Genomic DNA, 17010 nt, shown 5'->3' with positions numbered 1-17010 from the left:
TTTTTTTCACAGAAGCTTTAAAAATAAAAGTTTGAAAAGGAAGAGTGAAGGATGATTCATTGTGAGGTTTTTGACCTTTGGGCTCACAGACTTTCTGAGGCAACTTAATATGACTATTCTTGTTTGTGCAATGAAAAACTAATTTCAGATGAATGCCTAGATAATGCTACATAAATTATCCCTTCTGACGTGCTCTGCATATGTCTAAACTCATGGATATTTATTTTCCTCACTAATAATCAATGATCGATAACCAACATTTAACTTGCAACCTTCAGATGAATAGTAAAGATATTTAATTTGCTAAAAAAAAAGATAACTAATAAGGACCTGCTGTATAGCACAGGTTGCTGTATTACATTACTCTGTAATGGCTTATATGAGAAAAGAATCTAAAATAAAGAGTAGGTATATGTATATGTAGAACTGATTCATTTTGCTGTACACCTGAAACTAACACAATATAGTAAATCAACTATACCCCAATAAAATTTTTTAAAAAGGTATGTAATTTGCATTCCAAGCAAATGAAAAGGCTTCAGGAGTGACTATAAGATAGAAATTCATTCATCTAGAGGTCCTACTTTAATATAAAACATATTTCTAAATAACAAATATTCTTTTATTTTTCTACTAAGTTATGATGTTTTCTAGAAGTATATCTTAAATGACCAAGATAATTACCCATATTTTTACAGTTTTAAATTGACTTATGAAATGACAGTAACAACAGGAAACTTTATCAGCTCAGACCCTCTATTCCATCGTTTCCAGTATTTTTCACTCTTCTCTTTTCCTATCCAATTTTTGGCATATTTGAGGCTGGTAAACATGGAGCCCCTACTCTTGGCTGGGAAGGACATGAGCAATGTAGTGTTTGAAAGACTTCTTTGAAGTCTGGGGATCTGTCTCCCACAGTTCCCCGCATCAGCTCTGTGGGTGGACCTTTCAGGCTGACCACTGTGGGCAGCTCTCACATGGATACATGTACCCTGGATTGCTCTGAGGTATCCATGGAGACCAGGTGGCTGCCTTTCCCCAAGGCATAAAAATGATCTAAATTGGATACTTCTAAATTTAGATTACTGTGAACTATTTCTTGAGTTCCTAGAAGTTTTTAATAACTAATTTTATTTTAATTTTTCTTGATTATAAAATTAGTACGTGCTCACTGTACAATAAAATTATTAAAGAGATTCCCCCATGACCCCCATCAATGTGTCTCCATAACCCCATCCCAAGAATTTCTATTGACAGTTTGGTGAAACTTCCAGATTTTTCTATGTATTTAAGAATGTATATATAAAGATACATAATTATTACTTTTACAGAAATGATTGTAGTCCATTTATTTGAACAACTGATTTTAAAAATCACTACTGTGCCACAGACACAAAGATATGAGGAAAGATCAGCGTTTGTATTCAGGTGGCCATTTATATTTCTCTGTCACAAAGTTAAAAAGGGGTTACCTTTTTGTAAACAGCTATTAAGTTGCAAACTCCAAATGTGCAAAGTTATTGGCAGCAGCTAAACTCTACATGCCAAAGTCTTGGCTGCAGAGTGAAGCATCTTAAATCCTGTGTAAACATATGTACTAATTGGAGTTTGTTTTTTTTTTCTTAACATCTTCCCCTTCTACAAAGCTCGCACATATTTGTAATTATTTCACTTTTTAGGAGAGATTCTCGTTCATTAACTCTGTTGTGCCAGTACACCTGGCTAGAAAATATATTGTTTGCTGGAAATAAATCTTAGGGAGTTGGTGGTCACAGTTAGGATTCATTAGAATGAAGGACCGTACAGATATTATCGTGAAGATTTTATAATGGTCGTATTATAAGAAATAGTGTCTTGGCCTGGAAGTTACTGCTTTTTCCTCAGATCTGAAAAGACTCTCAATGGCTTCCTTTTGGTACTCAAGTATACCTCTGATGGGTGTGCAAATGGGCACAGCCTTTCTCAAAAGCAATTTGCCAGTGTCCATCAAGAGCCTTAAAAACATTCATACTTGTGATCTAGTAGTTCTACTTGTAAAAATATTGCTGAAGGAGATCGTCTGAAATGGTGGATAAAGATTATGTATAATTATGTTCGTTCCTGTGTTTTTCCTAATGGCAAGATTTGGGCATAGCCTAAATGCCTAGTAATTGGGGACTTGTTGAGTGAATTCTCTAAATACTGATATCATGCAGTCATTTACAGTTGTGTTAATGAGACTAATTAATGACGTGGGAAGTGTTTGTGATATAATATTAAGGGGGAGATGGGGATACAAAACTCTTTCTACCCTATGATCTCAACCATGGGAAATGTCTTCACACACAAATGCACACACACATACAAACAACTGGAAGAATATATCCAGAGTATTAATACTGATTATCTCGGATAATCAGTGAATTTATAGATGACTTCTGTTTTCTTCTTTGTATTTTACTGCATCTTCTAAATTTTCTACAGTGAGAAAATTACTTTCTCAGTAATAAATATTATTTAAAGTAAATGCTTAATATCTTTTTAGATTGATCTAAGCCATTTATATAACATTTGCATTTCTCAGGATTTTGTATTTCTTATTCTGGAATATATAAATGTGTATGTGTAGTTTAGATATACAAACTAAACATTATAGTATTAGTATCTTAAAATTATCTATTTTAGTTTTAAAATATCAGCTTACTTTAGTCCAATATAATTGATGATGGGAGTAAAGCTTAAGATTTGACCTATTCTAAAGTACCTGATATCTAAGAGCATGAGCTGACAATTCAATAACTTACTGCTTTCCATAATGATGCAGAGATTTGTTTATGAACAGGATAGTCAGGAAATAAAACCTTAGAATAATTTATATCCGGTGCCCCAATATCCTAGGTGCTTTCTTTTATTAAAAGCATGAGTGCGTGTGGGCTTACATAAGCAAGAGTACACACTATGTGATTTTTCTCCTTGGTGTGCTTCCCTGTCCTTTACTCCCTCCCCTTTTCCTACTTTCTTCAGGCCCTTCCTTTTTGACTGGGGTGTAATTCATATACTGTAAAAGTCACCATTTTAAAGTGTACAGTTCAGTGGATTTCAGTATTTTCACAAGGCTTTACAACCATCACCATTATGTAATTCCAGAACATTTTCACCACACCCCTCCAAAATCTTTATCCCAGTTAGCAGTCACTCCCCATTCCTCCCTCTCCTTGATTTCTCCTTATTTCATGATTTTCAAGGACTCTTAAACTACTTGGAAGCTTACCCAATTATCACTAATGCATGTAGCAAATATTTTCACATATGTCAGTTTCCTTATTGCTAGGATGTGGGGAAAGCCTTTTTAACTACAATGCAAAATCTAAATACAATAAAAGACATAAATTACAAAAAAGAATTTTTTTCAGTGTAGAACACCAAAGACAAATGAAAATCTAGGCCAAAAATATTTGCAACATGTATTACTGATAAATGGGCAATCTCCCAGATATTTTAAGAACCTTTAAAAATTAAGGAATAAAAGATCTCTCTCTCTCACACACACACACACTCTTAGAAAAATGGGCAGAAGTCATGAAAAAATGGTTCATAGAAAAAGGTAAACAAATGGCCCTTTAATATATTAAAAGATTCTCAACTTCCTTAACAAGAGAAATGAAAAGGCTACAGTGAGATACCAGTTCTCACTCATTACGTGGTATGTATTCAAAAGCTTGACAAAGCTGGGGAGGAGAAAAGGCACTCTCATACATTGCTTGTGTGAGTGCAAAATTGCACAGCACCTAAAGAGGGAAACGTGGCAAAATCTAACAAAACCACATACTCATTTCTGTAACCTAGAAATCCCCTTTCTAGGAATTTATTCTGAAGATAGACCCAACAAATACAAAACACTTGCAAAATGAGGTTATTCACTACAACATTCCTGATATTAGCAAAATGATTTTTACCACCTAAATGCTCATCCATACCCGACTGGTGTACTTAACTAATACATCCATGCAATGAAAGATAATTAAGCTGTACAAAAATGAGGAAGATTTCCAAGAAGGGATCTCTAGGAGTGAATTCGAGGGTATGTTGTTAAGTGAAAAACAACAAAAAAAGCATGGTATAAAAGATTCTATTGTGCTTGTTTTTGCAAAGAGAAACACAGAAAGCATAAACCAAAACTAAAGAAAGTGATTAATTACTATAGGAAGTGGTTGAGGGTGAAGTGAAAGGGATAGAAATGAGAGTGGGACTTTTTAAAAGTGTAGAATTTTTGACTTTTGAAACGTGTGTTACATATTAATAAAATAAAATTAAATCAAAGCTGGTAAACATTTTGAAAACAAAATCCAATGAACCTGTGTATCAAATTGATAATATAAGCACACAGGATAAAGAATTCAGATAACTTTTGAACGAAGTACTCGCTGTATATGCTAAAATCATTATAGGAAACTTTGTTGGGAAATAGAGTATTTGCACAGTCTGGAAGTATCACCCACAAATTCCTTGTTAATTACAAAAGGGGAAAAGACATTTGTACAGTGGAGAGTGCTGGCCGGCATCTCTTGTATTTCTTATTCTGGAAGACATAAATGTGTACGTATAGTTCAGATATACAAACTAAACATTATAGTATTAGTAGCTTAAAATTATGTATTTTAGTTTTAAAATATCAGCTTACTGGTATTTTCTTACTGATAATCAAGCCTTTTTTTTTTTTTTATTGTGGTACAAAAAAATTTACCATTTAAACTACATTTAAGTGGCGCTAATAAGTACATTCACATTGTTGTGCGGCCATCACCACTACCCACCTCCAGAACTTACTTTTTCATGTTCCCAAACTGACACTCTGTACCTATTGCAAGTAATCAAAAGTTGCATCACCCAGTAATGGAAAAACGACCTTATGTGTGTGCTGTGGAGATGTGATGGGAAGTGCAATTCAACTCTGGGGTATTCTTGCCAAAATGTTTAGGCTGAATCTAGTAATGAGGAAATAATCAGACAATTCCAGAATGCAGTATATCCTACATGACTCCTGGCATGGTCTCCAAAAATATCAATGACATGGGAGATAAATATATAAATACATAAAAGGCAGGAGGATTGTTTTAGATGAAAGGAAACTAAAGAGACATGACAACCAAATGCTATCAGAATCTTTGATTGGATCCTGGATTTTTAAAAAAAACAGTTATAAAGCACATTTGGGGGAACAATTGGAGAAATTGGAATATGCACTTATATTATGTAAAATTATGGTATCAGTGTTATTATATTTCTTGGATATGATGATGAAATTATGTGGGAGACTGTCTTTGTTCTTAGGGGTGAAATGTCATGATGTCTGACTTATTTCTAAATGGTTCTTCAAATGAATGAATAGACTACTTATCTTTCATATTATATATTATATATAACTTTTCATATATATATGAAAAGGTGAGGGAAAGAAAGAAATGTAGTAAAATAAAAATTAGGGGAAAAAGAAGGCAAAATAAAATAAGATGTTTACTGTGTTACTAAAGTGATGGTTAATGTTATAGTTTTAATAAATACAGATTTTTCAGTTTATGGTTGATGCTTTTACTCATCAGCATTTAGATAATCAAACTACATAAAATCTTTTCCTGAACACTCTATTCCTTCTGGTTCTTATGTTTTAGCATAAGGTTTATTTACATAGGTCTTTAATTAAGCAAGTAAAACTAAAATTGAATGTGTCTTCAGAGTTACATTTTGTGGAATTTGATTACATTATTTATTCAGAGGGAATCTAGTTGTAAGATTTTAGAACCTTAAATAAGACAATGTGGAAAGGTTTTATTTTTGTTTTTTAATTTTTTTTTTTGTGGAAAGGTCTTTTAAAAGCATTTCTTTTTGTTGTTGTTGTTGCATGTATCTTTTTTTTTTAATAGATCTTTATTGGGGTATAATAGCTTCACAATACCGTGTTAGTTTCTGTTGCACAGCAAAGCAAATCAGCCATATGCATACGCATGTCCCCATATCCCCTCCCTCTTGAGCCTCCCTCCCACCCTCCCTATCCCACTCCTCTAGGTGGTCACAAAGCACGAAGCTGATCTCCCTGTGCTATGCAGCTGCTTCCCACCAGCCAACTATTTTACATTCGGTAGTGTATATATGTCCATGCTACTCTCACTTAGCCCTCCCACCCCATGTCATCAAGTCCATTCTCTATGTCTACCTCTTTATTCCTGCCCTGCAGCTAGGTTCATCAGTACCATTTTTTTTTTTTAGATTCCATGTATATGTGTTAGCATACAGTATTTGTTTTTCTCTTTCTGACTTACTTCACTCTGTATGACAGACTCTAGGTCCATCCACCTCACTACAAATAATTCAATTCGTTTCTTTTTATGGCTGAGTAATATTCCATTGTCTATACGTGCCACATCTTCTTTATCCATTCATCTGTCGATGGACATTTAGGTTAGTTCCATGTCCTGGCTATTGTAAATAGAGCTGCAATGAACATTGTGGGGCATGTCTCTTTTTGAATTATGATTTTCTCAGGGTATATTCCCAGTAGTGGGATTGCTGGGTCAAATGGTAGTTCTATTTTTAGTTTTTTAAGGAACCTCCGTACTATTTTCCAGAGTGGTTGTATCAATTTACATTCCCACCAGGAGAGGGTAGGAGAGGGTTCCCTTTTCACCACACCCTTTCTAGCGTTTATTGTTTCTAACTAAAAGCATTTCTAATAGACTACCCTCCATGCAGATTTAATAATACTACTACCTCAGATGGTAACTTGTCCCCTTAAAAAGCACTCTTGTCCTTGAGAGCAGAGATGCACAGAGTAGAAACGATACCAACACTTGGTAATGTGAGTGACTAGCATAAAATGTAGCATCTGCGTCAACCTGAATCCTTATGTAATTCTGTATTAAAACGTCTTTTTCAGGAGGTGAAATTGACTGTGTGGATAAGGATGGCAACACTCCTCTCCATGTGGCTGCAAGATACGGTCATGAACTTTTGATTAACACCTTAATAACCAGTGGAGCTGACACAGCCAAGTAGGTTACTGCAAAAATATGGTGGAATAATTTCCACATGTGGGAATACTGCCAAAGGGATTCTGCCATGCCGTAGATAGTTCCCATTTATCCAGGTTAAGTAGATCTTCACCATTATGCTAAACACAGATTAAATTTGAACTAAATTAAGTGACTTTTAATGACAGTTGCCAAGAAGAACCAGTTTTATTTTTCAGCTGTATCAGAAAGAGACCTATTTCAGTGGTTTTAATTAAGGAAACTTGGACTTTATTCCTAACTCTGCTTTTTAATATTCTTCTGTTTTTTCCAATGTGCAGTGTTAGTTAAGCAGGAAAAATAAGGCATAATTGGGCAAACTCAGAATTTATTCAGGGTGCTGGTTTGCATGTATTAATGGCCCACATTAATGATACGCTTATACAGTGGCAATTGAGTAAATCTGCTACACTGGGAAGGGGGGACCTGGCTTCATTTTGTACTTTAATTCAACAAGAATATATAACGCATCTATATGAGTCTGTTGCAATGTTAGGTGCTGTGGGAAATTTCAGAAGTAAGTTAACTGGTTGGTACCTTCCAGGAGCTCATAATTTTGTTGGAGGCCCAAGGCCCACTTAAGACAAAGAACCATGCAAGATCGTATTTAATAAAGTTCAAAATGAAACAGGACTTTAATGGCAAAATGTTTGGTGTAGACAGTGTATGCCACGGAGTGTAGACAGGAAGGATAGAGCTCAAAGGTGGCCACAGTTTTCAAGGAAAAGGTGAGTTTTAGGTAGGCTTTGAAGGATAAGAATTATGTGAGTAGAGCAGAGAGTGGCAGACATCCCAGGCAGGGAGGAAAGCAGGAACAGACCCAGCTCCGGGAGGAGCTTGGCCTGGCAGGCCTGTGACAGTGCCATGCTCTGCCCAGAGGCACTGTTATATTGGTGCGGGGGCCCCGGCTTTCTTGGGCACTAGCCGAGCTCCAGTCCAAGCTGCCTCACTTGTGAGCTGTGTGACCTTGAGCCTGTTGCTCAATCTGTCTGTGCTTTGATTTCCTCATTTGAAAAATGGGAGTAATAGTAGTACCTACCATAGGTTTGTTATTGAAGATTAAAGGACTTAATCACCATTAAAATTCTCTGGTATATGTTAAGATCAGTGTGAGTATGAGTTATGTAAATACATCTGCTAAGGTTTATTCAATAAGATAATCCACGTTAAAAGCTCTTTGAACAGTGCCTGGCACATAGTAAGCTATCAATAAATGTTGCCTATGGCTTTATTACTTCATAATAGGCAGGAGAACCAAATTAAAGAGGGCCTTAAATGCTTAACTAGTTTGGCCTTATTATAGAGACTGGGGGTAACAATAACTGAATCTTTAGGAAAGGCAAAATATGAGGGCAGTGTTACATTAGGAATTCTAATTTATTTGTCAAGGGTTGTGCAACAGAATTGAAAATCTTGGTGGAGAATGAGCCAAAGTTTAAATGGTCCAGGGAGGGCGTGGTGGGTTCCAGTAGCCCTTGGGGCTCCCAGTCCAGTGGTGGAGATAAGATCAAGGGCAAATGTGACTGCAGCATCATGAGATGTGTTATGATGGAGGTTTGGATAGGGCAACACTGACTATCTCTAGGTTCCGCAGAAGAGGTGACATTTCATCTAGAAGAAGGATGGATAGGAGTTTGCCAGGTGGACAGAATTGTGTGAGATAAAAAAGATAGAAGGGGAAGCAAAGAAAGACATTCCAGGAAGAGGGAACTGTATTTACAAAGGCACAAACATGTGAATATGTTGAAAGCAGATTCACAAGGCTGGGTTATCTAACATGTTAGGGGGGAGTGGAAAGAGATGAGGTGGAAAGGTAGGAAGAACCACATTTCAGAGGACCTCGAATGTCTTGCTAAGGAGTTAGATTGCATTCTGAGGCATTCGGAAGCTGTTAAAGAATTATAAGTGGGTGTAGGGTAGGTTGTGTCTAATGCTCCCATTTGTGTGTAAGAAAGATCGCTCTCATAGCAGTCCAGACAGATTGGAGGTGGTCCAGGCTAGAAACACTTTGCAGCCTCTTGCAAATGTCCAGAGAAGAAAAGATGAGGGCTCGGGCTAAGGACAAGACTGAGGGTGGACAGAGGAGGGGGCATACTGACAAATAGCAAGAACAGTGGGTTGTCTCAGAAGAGAAAGGAATCTGCTTCAAGCCAATGGACCTTTTTGACTGGGAGGTTGCAAATCAAAAGAAGCAGTTCGGGACCTCCCTGGTGGTCCAGTGGTTAAGACTTTGCCTTCCAACGCGGGGGGTGCGGGTTCGATCCCTGGTCGGGGAGCTAAGATCCCACATGGCTCGTGGCCACAAACCCAAAACATAAAACAGAAGCAGTATTGTAACAAATTCAGTAAAGACTTTAAAAATGGTCCACATTAAAAAAGAAAAAAAAAAAACCTTGAAAAAAAAGAAGCAGCTCGGTTTCCTGGAAAGAGCCGTGTACTAGGATTCAGGAGGCTTTCATCAGATTCTAGCGTTCCCATGCAGGCCATGGCTACCCAAAGCCAGAGATTTTAAATGCTCAGTGTCAGTTAAGCAGAAATAAAATATTAGGCACAAACCAGCTTCACCTATGGTGTGTTAATATTTTCAGTGATGTTTTTCTTTCAACTCTGGGTTATTTGGGGAGTTTTAGCCAAAGAACCACGAATTTCTGATTTTCTTTCAGATTTGAACTCGTTTGAGGGATAGAGATCAACTGGGCCCAATACTTACGTGAAATGTCTGAAAAAACACATTTAACTCAATAAACACAAAGTCTATTTCCTCGTAATTATTTTCCCTTCAATTTATGTGAATACAAACTTTGTGGCAAAAATGCCTTAGGAATGACATTGTTGTTCAAGTAGCCTTTCCTTCCATTGACGATGCTGTGTCCTGGGGACAATGACAAGGGAAACATTGTCCCAGACTCAAAGAGCCACATATGTATGCTTTCTTCTGTCACAGTGTTATCTGGGGTTAAGGCATGCTCCCTTCAGTAACAGTGGTTCATTAAAGCGGCAATTGTGTGTGTGTGTGTGTCTGAGTGTGTATAGTGTGTGGAAAGGGAAGTCATCTAAGGAAAAAATATCCAAGTGAGGGGGAGGAGAGTTGGAGAAGATTAAATTTGCTAGACTCCCCAGAAAGTCACTGTTTTCTGGGCTCCTTGTAGATTTATGTAGGAGAGCTCCTTAAAGAGGAGAAAAGCAGGCCTTTCCTTCTGTAAATAAGTGAACAAAGAGCATTTATGAAAATAACCCATTTTCATTCATAAACAATATGGCCAATGTATTTTTAAAGATCTCTTTATGACAAGTTTTATGGTCATTACTTTCTTTTTTTTTTTTTTTTTTTTTTTTTAAATTATTTATTTATTTATTTAATTTTTGGCTGCGTTGCTGCATACAGGCTTTCTCTAGTTGTGGTGAGCGGGGGCTACTCTTCGTTGCATTGCGCGGGCTTCTCACCGTGGTGGCCTCTCTCGCTGCGGAGCATGGGCTCTAGGCACGCGGGCCTCAGCAGTTGTGGCGCACAGGCCTAGCTGCTCCGCAGCATGTGGGATCCTCCCAGACCAGGGATCGAAACCGTGTCCCCTGCATTGGCAGGTGGACTCCTAACCAATGCGCCACCAGGGAAGCCCGGTCATTACTTTCTGATGAACTTATTTGCATCTTATTCTCAGGCCTTGATTGAATGTTCTTTGTTATTCTTTTTGCTTCTCTGAACTTTAAGTCAGAGAAGTTTCTGCAGCGTGACTCGGTGCTTACGCAACTTTACGTGGTATCGGAGCCATTGGGTTTTTTCTTCTTTAACTTTGTTAGGTTTGGGGTGCTTGTCTCTAGGATTTTAATTTGTCTTCCATCTTACCAATTATGCTCTCACTGCTTTTTCTGCCTCACTTGCAGCAGAATTAGCAGTATTGTAGTTTTACAGGTAACTGGTTCTGACATTCTTATATTCGCTAGATATCTGTTGATAGCTTGTTAAGTGTCACCCTCTGTGTCAGGTTCTGGGGTCACAGAGCTCCCTGCCAAGGAATTGATAGCCTACGGAGGTGGGGGAAAGAAGTAAACAGGCAATGACAATCACACATGCTAAGTGTGATGCCAGAACAGTCGCCAGGTGCCACTGGGATACAGGAAAACATATCTGGGAGACATCAGGGCCAGCAAAGCTTCCAGGAAGAGGGATGTTAACCTGTAGGACAAGTAGTGATTAGTTATGTCATTGAAAGTCTTTCAGATCCCAAGCATCAACTTAGATTATTTTTATTATAATGTTTGAATATGTATAAATATAAGACTAGATAGAAACTCCTTAGGCTTTTGACTCTAATATAGCAATAAATCAAAAAAAATTACAAAATACATGCAAACAGAAACCACCAATGTTCACATTAACTGCACGGGACAACAATAGTAACAAACACTCATGAGTGCTTACCTATGCTACGCCCCACTCTGAGAGGTTACATTTAACTGTCACAACAACCCCATGGGGTAAGTGCTATGATTATGCCCATCTTACAGGTGAAGCAAAGGCGGCACAGAGAGGTTCAGTTACCTACCTGAGGTCATAGAACTAGTGGGCGGAAATGGGACTCCATCCTCGGCTGTCTGGATCCTGGGCAGGAGGCTTGCTGCCCTTCTTTGTAGTGGATGATGTGATATTTCACATTTTGCATGGGATTATGGTCCTGGTGGCTAAGGTGCTGAGTCTTTAGGATCCAGAACACACCATGGGAGTGGAGGTTTTGCAGTGACTTAAAGTGGTGGGCAGTGGGCCCGTCATATGGCGCAGAGATCTTTACTCAGACTACTGCCAAATTCCGTGCATCCAGGAGGCTCAGTGTGCTACATTATCATTGGCCCTCCCTAGACTCAGACATTTCATTTTCTATTAAGTCCACCTTCTTTTCTCATTAGCCCCTGGCAATTAAAGTCGGACTACCAGCACAGCTGTGATCCTAAGTACAAATGTGGGTGCTGAAATTTGACAGAGGTGTGTGATGATATGGTGGTCCTTCAGATGAGCTGAAATATGCTTTGATGCCAGCTGTTTTAGATTACCATCAAAAGGAAAAGACAATTTAAAAATTGCCACAGAGGGCTTCCCTGGTGGCGCAGTGGTTGAGAGTCCGCCTGCTGATGCAGGGGATGGGGGTTCGTGACCCAGTCCGGGAAGATCCCACATGCCACAGAGCGGCTGGGCCCGTGAGCCATGGCCGCTGAGCCTGCGCATCTGGAGCCTGTGCTCCGCAACGGGAGAGGCCACAACAGTGAGGGCCTGCATACCGCAAAAAAAAAAAAAAAAAAAAATTGCCACAGAGACCTCATAAAAGCCCTAAGATATTTCCAGCAACCCTCAGAGATGCACTGACTAGTCTGAGAAACACTGGGAGAAGCAGGAGAGAATTGGAAGAGTTTCAGGGGGGCCCTGCATGTGAAAACCTAGGGCTGGGCAGAGCCTCGCTCTTCCAGGAGGAATGGACAGAAGGTCACAGAGATTAAGCAACAGTCAGATCCAGAAAGGGCCTTGTAAGCCACGTTAGAGTGTTTGGACTTGATACAGAAGGAACCACTGAAAATGTCTGTAGGCCGTAAACAGCAAGGACCAGGCCTCATTGTTGTCAGTTATCCCAAGTGCCTATAACTTAAGGGTGTGTGATAAATACTTGGAATGGCATAGATAAAATTAATAAGTTTGTTTTAGGGTTTGGTGTGATCAGTTGAGTAAGAATCATAAAATCATTTGATGATCGAAAATCATCAAATTTTTTGTCTCGCCCACTTGGTGGGCAAAGCTAAACCAATCCCACCTTCCCTGGGAGAGTTGAGAGATAAGTATTGTAAAGCATTTTGAAATATATAGAGAGAACAGAAATGCTAGTTGATCACACTTCATTCTTGGGTTTTAAGGAATCACACACCTGATTTTAAGGAAGTACAACCTGATTACCACTTCAAAACTCACAGACTGCTGGTTATCCAACTAAGCTAATAATAATTGCAAGGGCAAAAACACCACTAACATGTATGGTGAAGGCTTAATTGTGGGTCAGATGTTCTGTTTAGCACTTTATGCACATTATCTCAATTAGTCCTTACAATTGTTCTATAAGATTGACACTGTTATTATCTTTATTTTCCAGGTGAGGGAACCATTATGTATTTGCCAAAGATCAAATAGCTAGCACATGGCAAAGCTAGAACTGAAACCCAAAGGTTCTGACCCCATCACCTTAACCACAGTGTTTTTTACCATATGGCCTAAGGGAAGCCTCTAGAAAAGCCTGGATATGGAAAGGGATAGCCATGTCCCCCGATGCCAAGGGGAAAACTTAAAAAAACTGATATTCTAATGGTGCAAAAACCCATTCCTCACCTCTGATGGCTCTCTACAATTTGTTCTGACCTCATTTATTCTGAGATAACTGGGTAGGAGATGCCAGCTAACAGCTAAATTAGAAATAGCTAATACAAACACGTTCCATTAATTTTATGATTGCTCAAATAAATGTAGCAAATTAACTGGAATTGGTCTTCCCTTTCCTGTAATTTATGCATTGTTGGGTTTAGTATTATCTGACATCTTTATTTCTTGATCTTCCTTGATGTAGACCTGATGAAATCAGAGCAATGCTTCTTATTGGACTGAGACAGCCAAATCCTAAGTTTCCTGCTAAAGGTTTTAAGATCCTTTCTTTATAAGCAGTCTTATTTTATAACAACAAAGGAGAACTTTTATTTTGAAACGCATGAATCATTTCTGAAGTGATTCAGAGATTCTGAATTCTACTTTTACTTTCTTTCCCATCTCGGCCTGATACTTAGTTTTTCTCTTTGAACCAGAGCATCATATTCAAGTTCAAATGCCAATAGTACTTGAGTCTCAATTAATATGTTTCAAAACCTGCATTGAGGTAGTGACTTTTTATTAACTATGGAATAAAAAATATATATCAAAGAGAATTTTTGTTAGGCCTTTTAGAGTTCTGCCTCCCTTACCTTCTCAGGTTTATAAGCAGCAGCAGAAAAAAATGAAATTATTAGCTAATGTAGAGTGTGACAAATTACCTAAAGACAATGGTGTTAAATGGTAAGGTTGGTTAGAAGTGTTAATAATGAAGTTTATGAAATATGTTATACTGAGGCTGTTAAAATATCTCATACTTTATGTTTTTCTTGATTGTTTTATTATAGAGTTTGATACTCTTTAATTCATTTGCTTGTATTATTTAATATAAAGTTGTATATTTTATGTACCTATATAAACTATACCATAAATATTGTGTCTATGTGTGTATGTGTATGTATATAGAAAATATTAAAATATTTAAAATACTAGAAGTATTTATATTTTTATACATATTAAATATTTGTGTATACATGTATATAAAGAATGAGGAAGACTCAAAGAAATCTTGCCAAATCCCCTCCTTGTTTTAGGCATGTTCTTACAGGAACTCACAACCATCCTAGAAAATAGTCTATCCATTTTCTTCTTGCAAATGTCCAGAAATATTTAATCAAAGATTTTTGCCTTAACTCCCCCAAACAAATAAAATGGTTAGGTAAAATCCCATTAGCTTAAAGTTCCATTTAGTAAAGAGCTTTTAAAACATGTTATACATCAAAAAAAATTAGTGTGTTTCATTGGCATAGGGAGGGAACAGTATAAATAGCATCGCGAATAAAAAGCTTCTCTCCCATCCCCCAATTCTCTCTTCCTTTTCACGAGCATCAAGGTTGTCACTGATGCGATTGCTTTTCAGAATTATTTTTTTTTTTTTTTGTAAATGACAAGAGAGGCAATTACAAGCAGTTCTCCTCCCCGTGACACTACCCAGAAGACGGGCAAATTGCATCTCTTGATGGATGCCAGCTATTATATACACTGGGTTGGAAATCTCCATATAGGGAAAAGAAAACGAACAGAGGGAAGACTGAACAAAAACACCAACAAATAAAAGGAAGTTTTCATGCAAAGAGAGAGGCGGTTAATTACTAGCAGACTCGAATTTTGTAGAACACTGAATACCATGATCTGTGAACATGTATATACTTTCACATACTCACGCACATCATAATAACTTTTGAGATAGCAAATAAAATTCATGTGTCTCAAGCTTAACAAATTCAAATCACATGTAGTTTTTCACTCAGGATAGAATCTGGAAACGGGCCACTTTGTGCTAGGGAAGAAACTTAGATGATTCATGCTGCAGGTGTAAATATAAATAGTCTCATACTCCTTGTGTTATGCAGAGGATTTACAAAATCTGAAATATATTATTTGAATAAAATGAGATGTTATGAGAAGGGATCACTAACACGCTTCTAAGTACACAGGAACCTCCTGATGGTGCTGTTTGATTTGAACTACAATTCAGCTCACGACTTTGACTTTGGGTCCTTGTTTGGGGAGAGGGGATGGGCAGGAGGAGGAAGATTTAATTCTAAGGCCCAAAGCACTGCCATCAGAAAGCTGCCTGTCTCTCAGGGGGTTGTTCCGGGGACTGTGTTATGGCAGGGGTCAGTCTAAGAAGTGGATTCTTTCTGTAATGCTGTTAGGGAAAATATGCTAGATTTATGAAATATATGCAGGATAGCTATTAACTATTTTGTGACTGTTATTCTTGTGTGGGTTAATGTGCAAAATAAAAGGCTATTAGGAAGATGAAGTTTCACTTGCCGAAGGTGAATATTTATACATATTAAATATTTGTGTATACATGTATATAAAGAATGAGGAAGAATATAAAGAATGAGTTTTAATTCTCATCCAAAATTTTATTTCCAGTAATACAGCCATTATTAACTCTTAGCAAAGTGCTTGGTACATAATAGGCCAATAATAAATATTTGCTTATCAACTCAAGGAATAGAACAGGTTGCTTTTCAAAGTCAAGGGTTTGTCAGTTTCATGTTTTCTCCACTTAGCATGGCATCCGATGCTTATAAAGTGTTAAACAGATGAATGAATGAGTGAGTGAATGGGACAAAATTGCTAAGCTGAAAGAAAAAGAAATTAATTTTAAATGCTTAGAGTCACTGTTTATGTGAAATGTTTTCTTAAAAATATCTATTTCTGTTGTTACGGGCTTTTCGTTGTGGTTTAGGTCCAGGATTTTATTATTTTAAGGTAGAAATGATTGCCTGATTATTTCAGCCAAGAGTCCCTAAGCAAGGTCTCATGGGTTTAATTTTCATCAGAGAACTTACAGAAAGATCATCCCCCTTCTGCGGGTATCTTGAGATCTGTTACCGTGAGCTCCTCTGTTTTTTTCCTCCTCAGGTGTGGAATCCATAGCATGTTCCCCTTACATTTAGCTGCCCTCAATGCTCACTCTGACTGCTGCAGAAAGTTACTGTCATCGGGTAAGTAACTCCATTACCACATATCAGGCTTAACATGTCCTGTAAATGAGCCGTGTGGCTTCAGGTGTCTGGTCAGCATGAGCGGCTGCCTGTGTTTCATGTCATCCATGACCCGACTTGGCAGGATGAGCTGTGTCCACAGCTAACAGCATGTGACAGCTCCCAGCGGCTCATGGTGTTGAAGCTGTTTGAATGTCAGTATTCCTGCCCCAGAATGAGAGTCTTGTCTGTTTATCAAGTTAAAGCTCATGTGATCCAGAGTGAGAGGCAGGCAGGGATGGCCGTAGCTTACAGGAAGTTTCTCGTAGAAGGAGAAAAAACATCTTTGAGGATTAAATTGGTGGCATAACATTTCATATATTTCAACAAAGGGAAAAGGCCGAATCCCCTACGTTTTAATGGTAGAAAATGTCAAATTGCCATCCCACTCCTTGAGCTCTGAAAAATTGCTGTGGTTGATACCCCTCCAGCTAGGTTTCATTTTTATTTTTTTAATGCGGGTCTATTTGGAACCAAGAAATTCTTTCTGGTTTGGAGCTTTGCTAATCTTTCTTATCACTGCTTCTGCCAACCTCCATGTATTTAGAAGTTCCTGGCTTTCAAAGGTGAT

The 17010-nt window shown here is 37.8% G+C and overlaps 1 protein-coding gene across 1 annotated transcript in view; it reads left to right on the top strand.

The window, feature by feature from the left end:
• ANKRD44 (ankyrin repeat domain 44) overlaps window positions 1-17010 on the top strand; it is a 205378-nt gene that overhangs the window by 98322 nt on the left and 90046 nt on the right. Inside the window, exons 10-11 of the mRNA XM_065880164.1 lie at window positions 6911-7025; window positions 16318-16400. Coding sequence (XP_065736236.1) covers window positions 6911-7025; window positions 16318-16400 — 198 coding nt within the window. The remainder of the gene's footprint in view (window positions 1-6910; window positions 7026-16317; window positions 16401-17010) is intronic.

This window comes from Phocoena phocoena, chromosome 7 (genome assembly GCF_963924675.1).
Source record: "Phocoena phocoena chromosome 7, mPhoPho1.1, whole genome shotgun sequence".
NCBI lineage: Eukaryota > Metazoa > Chordata > Mammalia > Artiodactyla > Phocoenidae > Phocoena > Phocoena phocoena.
Note: the sequence above shows the minus strand (reverse complement) of the source record. Positions and strands in the feature narration are given on the sequence as shown.